We start from the raw sequence: 8,677 nt of genomic DNA on the forward strand, positions 1-8,677 counted from the left end.
GAGTGTACTTACATATAATAAATAAATCTTAAAAGAAAAAAAAAGCTATCAACAAAACTGAGACCTCCAAGATGGAAAAAAAAAACTTCCCAACACCAACAGAGTATAGGCAACATGACTCATACTTGAGTGTTTATTAAAATAACACAATTAGGCTAAATAATCTGGGGGGAGGAGTTAAACACTTGTGACATAAGTGGGAAATTCTACTTGTTTTTACGAAACTCCCTGCAAGTCTCTGTCAGAATGATTGCTGGGAGACTTACCCACAAGCAAGACTGAAGGCTGGTTCAACAACTTTAAGACAGGGCAGGACTCTGTCATAAACAAACACAGAGGTTTGGGGCAAACAAAATTCAAAACGCTACAGTATTAGCACACCTGTCATCCTATACTTAGGAAGCAGAGGAAGATTATAAGTATGAGGCCAGTTTGGCTAGAGAGTAAAATCCAGTCCTTAAGAATAAAAATATTTCAATAAAATACTATATACTTCTATAACTGTGAAAAATTTAATATCAAAACAAAAAATATTAGATTATCAAAATTATTTCCCCGTCCACTTAGACGTGAAAAATGATGTCCCTATCTTTTCTCAAGCTCAAGATAGGAAAAGAAATTTAGATAAAGAGAACACCAATTATAGATTTCACAAATATTTCATACAACAATCTGTAATGTTTTATTAGGATTTGCTATCAAAGACATTGCACCTTTAGGTCTGTGGTTGAATTTAATGATGTTCAACAGCGGTTTTATTATGCTAATGCTTGATAATATTTAACAGTGAATTCAATTACTTCACATCAATGTTTGCCAATACATTATTAATAATCCTTAAATACATTAAATCAACCAACCTAGATGTACACAAGGCTTAGTCTCAACTCTTCTGAAGGTACATAAGACCGAAAGAAACCTAGGCTCTGAGTCCAAGTGTCTAACCCACAACAACTACATCATCACTGGTGAACTCATAGGTAGGTACTTCCAGGTTGAGAGGTGCAGGGCCCTTCCTGATCCTGCCAGAAGCATCGTAGTGTGACCCATGGCAGGGGCAATAATAGCCACCAAAATCTCCTGCGTTTGCAATGGGTACACAACCAAGATGAGTGCAGACACCTATCAGGATAACCCACTCAGGCTTCTTCACGCGATCTAAATCATGCTGTGGGTCCCTTAACTGGGACACTTCAACTGCAGCTTCCTGGTCAATCTCCTTCTTGGTTCTATGGCGCACAAACAGAGGCTTGCCTCTCCATTTAAACGCCATGTTCTTTCCTTCTGGAATATCAGACAACTTGATCTCAATCTTCGACATGGCCAGCACATCTGCAGAGGCACTCATGCTGGAGACAAACTGGGAGACCACATTTTTGGCCGCGTACGCAACACCCACAGAAGTAGTTGCAGTTACCAAGTACGAGAAGCCTTTTCTAGCCTCACTGCTCTCTTTAGAAGATTTTGTGCTATCTAGAACTTCAGCGCGACGATAGTCAGAGAAGTCGGGCACCTTGATGTCTGTATGGGAATATCTAACAGAAGCAGGAACTGCAAGACAAACGGAAAAACAAAAACAAAAAAAAGTTAAAAGTATGTCCTGAAAGTGGTACATCAGCAAAGGCTTTTGAGTTATAATAGCAAATAACACAATAAACAGATATTTAAGTTAAAAAAAATTGCTTAGACAATCCAATTACACTAATCAACCAATCTCTGTTATGTGCTTTCTGCAAAAACTACTAGCTGAAGTCCATAACAAACTAATTACAAGACAATAAGCCTCCTGTGATTTGTCGTACCCTTTACAGGAAACTTAAGGACTGTTAATTTTAGGTTCCAGGTCATAAACTGATATCACTTTATCTTTAAAGAAAGCCTTTAGTGTCAGAGAATAACAACTATCAGAACAGGCAGCAGCACTCAATAAAATCTTCAGAGTAATTATTAAATTTAATAAGAAAAAAGAGGTGACCTTCATAGTTCTCCCCTTCAGTAGAGTAACAATGACTATAAAAATATCTTTCTTTTTCATACTGTGGACTCTTTGAGTGGGGTACTTTGCCTGAAGGTCTTAAAATGGGCCAAATGTTTGTGACAAATGAAAAACATGTAAGAATATTTACTGTTTACATAAGTGGCATGTTCTCATACCAACTGTAAATGTCTGACAGAATGAACTTACTGGCACGGTTCTTTATGTGTGTGTGTGTGTGTGTGTGTGTGTGTGTGTGTATAGAGAGAGAGAGAGAGAGAGAGAGAGAGAGAGAGAGAGAGAGATCCCTGCAAAATATATGTTTTAGGAACTACTACGACATTTACTATTTTAGGGGGAAAAAAAGGATATTAAAAACTTAAATTTCCAGAAAAATAAACCTTTTCAAAACAAAGATCTACTCATAACACATCCCACTGAAAGAAACAGTGTTACCTTGGTCTTCAAAGTTCTTGTCCTAAGACCTCAATACCCAAATATTAATATTTCACCTACTTTTTACATGACTTTTTACATGGAGTTACACTAAAAAAAAAAATGTGTTGTCTACCTAAAAGAGAAAAGAGCCAAGTTCACAGTTCTACATTCAACAGTACCACAGCCACCACCTCCTAGCAATAGGAGGTAACTAAAAGTACTACACAGAATAACTCATTCATAAGAGTTCTGGTGACAAAAGAAATCCAGTTATCTACTGTTGCCTCTACAGCAAGTTACCCATCACCATTATCAACCAAAGAACCTTTAGAAAATTGTTGCATAAGTCACTTTTTATGCCATTTGCACAAGTTATATTAAGCACAGATGCTCAATTTAATCCCAACCTTTTGCATGACCAGTTATTGAAATATTACCTCAAAATAAAGGAAATAGAAGGCATGTAAACGTTTGCAGTTGTGGAGCTGCTACCAAGTCCCCCACTGTGTCACTCCCTGTCTTTCCATAGCCACCCAGATGGATCTCAATGTGCAATTAAGCTACAATATAAAGTGTGCTTAAAGAAAGCTTTTGGCTTTGTTTCTACAGGTTTTGGCGTTGTTTCTACATTTTCTGCTTTGGAAAATGCTTTCATGAGGCAGGCACACCACCAATTTTTATCAGAAACCTTTCAGCTATCTGACAAACTTGGGTGAAGCTTTTCATCTCTGCAATTTTCCCCTCCCTCACTTCTCACCTGTTGACCCCTAACCCAAACAGACTTAGAACAAGGTAGGCTATCACACTTCTGCTGAGAGGTCTCAAAGACCCACTAGTGCTCCTTTACATTTGATCAGAGGAAATATCTTGAATCAAATGTATACAGAATCTGACACTGGGAGGCAAAAATTAAGGAGTTATTCTACCCCATAAGATCAAGGCCAGAAGTCTCAACAATAAAAAGGAAAGTGTCAACATGCTATACTGACATGAAGTTATCAACTAAAGTGACTTTTAATCTGACCTGAAATTAAGGTTAAAGACTAAATACAGAGATACACAGCAAACCCAGTGAGGATGGTTAAAAATCTTCAGGAAAAGCTAACCATGATAGCTCTGGAAAGACAGAGTCAGGAAGATCTTAAGTCTGGGGACAGCCTAGGATACACAGTGAGACCCTGTCTCAGAGAGACAGACAGACAGACAGACAGAGACAGAATAAGAATGAATGCAGAATGAGAAGCTGCTCAAGAAGGCAAATTAATTAACATGTAGAAAGGTCATAAACTTAACACAGAACAGTGCCAAGTAGGTAATACACGGAACAATCATAGTATCTTACTTTGGTATGGAGAAGAAGCTGCATGGATTCTAACTTCATTATTTTAAAGTGAATGGTATTTCTAAGCTCAACTGTCTGTGTGAACTTGAATTCAAGGTTTATTCTACTTGGAAAAGTAAAGAGTCAACTACAGGAGCAAAACCAAAACGCCCAGCGCAGCTTCCCATATTTCAGGAGACACCAGAAAGCTTTCTAGATTTTCAAATTACAAGGGAATGTGAAGTACAGACTCAGATAAACTAGGAAGGGACCATGCTGCATAGATTCCCACTGTGTGGGTCTCTTCACCTCTGGTGGTCTGTTCTCTGTAAGAGTACCATTTATGTCTGCCTTAGAGCCCGGGATCTGAAACCACTGCTGACCCCTTATAGTGGAACTGATCTCAGGGCTGTCTTTGTGTTTATTATAGGGATGGGGCTGCTGGGGAGTAAGCATGCTGAAAAGCGGTACACTGACAACTTCCTACATTTTTTTGGTTTTTTGCAATTTCTATTTGGACACATCGTCTAAACTGTACCAATGGTTTTACATAGAATTCTCTCATGTTACACCCCTACGAAACTGTGATTGACAACGAGGAAACTTGACCAAGGTCAAATTCCTGTAGCCAATTGTATCTCCGTCACTTAGCCGTGGCAGAGGGAGGCCAATCTTAAAGTTAATCGAGGAAGTGTAGCCTGAGGAGGGAACCCAGACAGACAGGCTCCTGACGCCTGGGGGGATGCGGACACTGGAGCATCCGAGCCGCAACCCGCCACCGGGAGTCGGACAGCTCGGGGTGGCGCTCGGCCTGCCAAGGTCGCTGCGGCCGGCCCACCACATCCCGGCACAGCGCCCTCCGCCGCCGCCCCGGACCTGGAGCCGCAGGAAACGAGATCGGAGCACCCCGAACCCGGCTCACCGTTCAGGCTCACTGTGGCCACCAAAGCCCGGGTCGCGGCCTGGCCACTCAGCGACTCACGGCACAGGAAGGGTCGCTTCACGTCCAGAACAGGTGGTTCCGAGGTGGCCGGCACCGCGCCTTGAAGCAGGGGCCGCAGCGCGCCCGCCACCCCGCGGGACGTGGCCGATAGGACGGGCGCGAACGGGCCCGAGCGGGCAGCGACCGACAACATGGCGACAGCTGCTCCAACCAGCTAGTCGGTCACAGGGACGACCTTCCGTTCGAACGCAGGCCCGAAGAGGAGCGGGAGGCGCAGAGCTTGTGACGTCAGCGCGACGCCGGAAAGGGAGTTTCGCAAGGCTCAGCGAATCCGGAGGATCGCCGCGTTGGAGGCGTGGCTACGGGTGCAAGTTGGGGGCGGGCCGGGAAAGGGCGGAGCCTGGCGCTGACTCTCTGGTGTCTGACTTGGTAGCCCTGCCCCAGGAGTTTCTTATGATCTAGGGCAAAAACTTACACTGCCCTAAACTTTTTTTCCCCCTAAACCTTTTCTCATGAGCCAGGCATGAGAAAAAGCTATCACAGAGTTAAAAAACTGGCTGTTACTACTTCCCAACGCCTATGACCTAGAATAAAATACCAGCCACTTTTTGCCTTTTGCTACGACAATTTTTATCATCTTACAACAACAACAAAAAACTCCTCAAACCTTTACGCAAAGTTTGACAATAACGGTGGCTTACGATTATTCATCATATACTACGCTTTTGTAGTTTCCTTCATGATTCATTTGTAATTATGGTCTTGATGAAATGACATTATCAATACCAGCATTTTTACCAGTGAAGGACCTGTTCCTTAGACCCCTTGCTCAGGCATGAAGTGCCAGCAAGCAGTGGAGTACTGTAGTCCCCTGAGGTTTTTTTTTTTTTTTTCTCTGAAGCAGTGGGTTTTCCCAAGTGATATTTTAGGCAGTACAAAATGGGGGAACTCTTGATCACTTCCGCGTAGTGAGAAAACTGCCAGACCTTTTAACTTCTCTTTCAGTTTCGATTGCACCAATAACAAAGTCTCAGTGTGATGCTAATAAACATTAATCCCTCTTACACTTGAAAATCTCCATTTTTCAAAGTTCACACTGACAACTGAATTTAGAGATATTGCTTTAAAAGAATGAAGAATAAATCCACACAGCTTTCTCTATACCAAATACTTTGTTTATTCTTTTAGGGTTTAAAAACCCAGTTAAAAAAAAAACAAACAAGAATTTAAGCAGTGCACTCTCTGGCATGACTGTGCTATGATGCTTGTATAACACATGGATTCTAGGACCTTGGCTGCTTTCCAAACCGTTGGAATTGTAAAACAATGTAGTTGTGTTGTTTTTAGACAAGGCTGGACCAATGTTAAACTTAGCAGGATGCAAAGAGGCAGCAGCTGCCCTAGTTCCAAGAATATGAGCTGTATTCTGTGTATTCTGAAATCTGGAGACATGGGTCCCGGTGGATGGTGAGGGGTGTAAGCCGAGGAGACTGTGCAGTTGTCATGTGGCAATTGTCTCCCAGTCTGTAGGGAAGTTAGCTCCTTGGGGTTCTGCAAGCTCTAACTTGAAATATTCCATCTTGGATTTATCAACTCACAAGCCTCCGTTAATTCCTAAACTGACCAGTTTACAAGGCCACGCTTTCTCTGGTGTTATAAAAGCTGTAAGGACTAGAGAAGATAGGAGATTCTTTCTGACCAGCAGAGTTGTCTGCAACTTGTGCAGAGAGCCCCAGGGTTGCAGCTTTCTTAAGTTAGCATTCAAGCTGCAGCGGGGTTTTCAGTGAAACAGCTGCCTTTGAGGCACCATGTCAAGCAACAAGCTCACTGGTTCACTGGGCTGGATGCGAGTGGAACCTTTGATTGGCTTCACTGGCCGTGTCCTATGTGCAGTGAGTAGGTGTTTGTTCACGTCTCAGAAGGAAAGTCTCACATAACAGATGGATGTTCTCCTTTTGATAACTCATGAGTAGTGACGATGGCATGCTAAGCCAGAGCATACCCTGAAGAACATTCCTCCTTATCCACTTTACTTTGTTTTTCCCAGTGAATACGTTTATTAAGCAATGTTTCTCTGAAATAGTAAAAAAAAAAAATAGTAAATCTGGGGGGGGGGGGAGTGGATGTATTTTAGAAATAAATTTTCACTTAAAACTAAGCAAATAAAAGTTGAATTGAATAGTACTACTTTAAGTGTCATAACCTTTTTTAAGGCCCAAAAGATGAAAGCAAAGAATATACAGATGTGTGTGTGGAGTAAAGACTTCTGAGGTGGGAGAGAGGGAGGCAGGAGCTGTGGTGACGGACACTCATACACATACATACACATGCCGCTAAGGATGCTGGGAAGATCTTCACTCCCAGTTTGTCTGTATCTTCAAGGGTGTTATGAGCTAGTTGGCAGTGCTCATTTTTTTTCAGACACCGCACTAATAGAACCCTTTGATGTGGGAAACGAGTCGGTGAGATGCTTTATTTTAAAGATGTTATTTTTTTTAAGTTGTATCCTGATTTTTCATCTCTAAAATGCCCTGAAATAAGCACTAAATCCCTGGAGATTTGAATTTGTATTGCATAAAGATTAGCTTCATAACTAAGTTGTTAACATTATTGTGTCTGAAGCTACTGGTGTACAGCCATGTGTATGGGGCCCACAGAAAGTTTCCCTTGGAGATTATAGAACAGTGTGCACTTGTTTTTGACAGAGAATTAAGTTTTTAACATCAAACCATGGGAAACGGTCCTTCATCTTCTGCATTCTTCTTTCTCTTTTTTAGAGCCATGGTTATAATTTTTTCTTGAACTTCCCATTTCTTAGTTATTTTTTAAATAAGAGATTTACTTCTCAGGGGAAAATCTTTCAAAACCCACTTTAATATTTTTTTCCATTCTTTGGTAAGTGCTAAACTACACATGTACTCCGAGTCACAGTTAATGTATGGATGGATGATTTTAATGGATTTGGTGTAAATATTTAAGATGTGAGAGGTTTATTTTCAGTATATATTCACTTATTAGGAAGTAAAAGGAAAAAATAAATACCATGAATCAATATGAAATAAAATATAATAAGTTAAGATCTATCAGTATATGCGTGCCGATATGATTTTCTTTTGTGTATATTTATTATTGTTTTCTCCCAAAGCCATTGAAAGACCCCAGTACTAGTCATAAGAGACCTGATTTTGAGTTGTTGGTCAGGGGAGTCCAAAAGAATTCCAAAACAATTCAAGCTATTGCTGTTGCCCTTGGCAACCCTCCCAGAAGTTTAGGGTTAGTCTCTATTGCTGAAGGCACCATACATCTCAGACACAGGACTCAGAGGAATCAACCCTTGATCAGGTGTGGCTTGATGAACCCAGTGATCAGGTGTGGCCCTGTTCACTCCTCCCTCAGGACTAGCTACACAGGCTGACTAGAGAGGAAATAGTTCATGTCCTACTTAGTTATGATACCTATGAATCACAGCAATGACCAACATAGCATTGTATCCTTCACAAGGTAACAGTGGCAATTACATCTTGGCAGTTACCACCTACTGCCTAATTGGACTTAAAGCCTGTTAAACAAGAGGGGAATCATGTCTGACACTACATACATAGACTGTATAGGAGAACCTACTACTGCCAGTTTCCATGTAAATATGCCAGGAAACAAGTATAATTCTTAACTGAGCTCTAACTTCTTATTTTTATACCCAGATGTGTACAGATTAAAGGTAGTGCTCAGCCCTCATCAAAGAAGTTCTTCATGAAAAAGACAGAGCCTATCGTAATGATGAAGTGATGAGATACCATGACCAAAGCAACTCCAGGAGCTGGTCTTTATTTGGCTTACAGTTAGACATCACTGTTCATCATTTAAGGAAGTAAAGACAGGAACTCAACCAAGCAGGGGGAGCTGGGGACAGAAGCTGATGCAGAGGCCATGGAGGGGTATTGCTTACTGGCTTGTTCCTCATGGCTTCCTCAGCCTGCTCTTATAGAATCTGGGACCACCA

At 41.4% G+C, this 8,677-nt stretch overlaps 1 protein-coding gene across 1 annotated transcript; it reads right to left on the minus strand.

Annotated features, from left to right (window-relative positions):
* Nucleotides 1-658: 658 nt before the first annotated feature.
* UQCRFS1 (ubiquinol-cytochrome c reductase, Rieske iron-sulfur polypeptide 1) lies at nucleotides 659-4,956 on the minus strand. The gene is made up of 2 exons (XM_080918619.1): nucleotides 4,657-4,956; nucleotides 659-1,551 (listed from the first exon to the last, which is right to left on the minus strand). Exons 1-2 carry the CDS (start codon nucleotides 4,868-4,870, stop codon nucleotides 941-943), a joined length of 825 nt encoding a protein of 274 aa, XP_080774745.1. The 5' UTR covers nucleotides 4,871-4,956; the 3' UTR covers nucleotides 659-940.
* Between the last annotated feature and the right edge of the window lie 3,721 nt (nucleotides 4,957-8,677).

The sequence above is a fragment of the Micromys minutus genome (assembly GCF_963924665.1).
Source record: "Micromys minutus genome assembly, chromosome: 6".
NCBI classification, from domain to species: Eukaryota; Metazoa; Chordata; class Mammalia; order Rodentia; family Muridae; genus Micromys; species Micromys minutus.

What these genes read in the sequence shown, in the direction of transcription:
- UQCRFS1 (XM_080918619.1), bottom strand. Translation starts at nt 4,870, where the DNA reads ATGTTGTCGGTCGCTGCCCGCTCGGGCCCGTTCGCGCCCGTCCTATCG. An exon ending in GGCCACAGTGAGCCTGAACG is followed by an intron (nt 1,552 to 4,656) that starts GTGAGCCGGGTT and finishes TTTGTCTTGCAG; the next exon opens with TTCCTGCTTCTGTTAGATAT.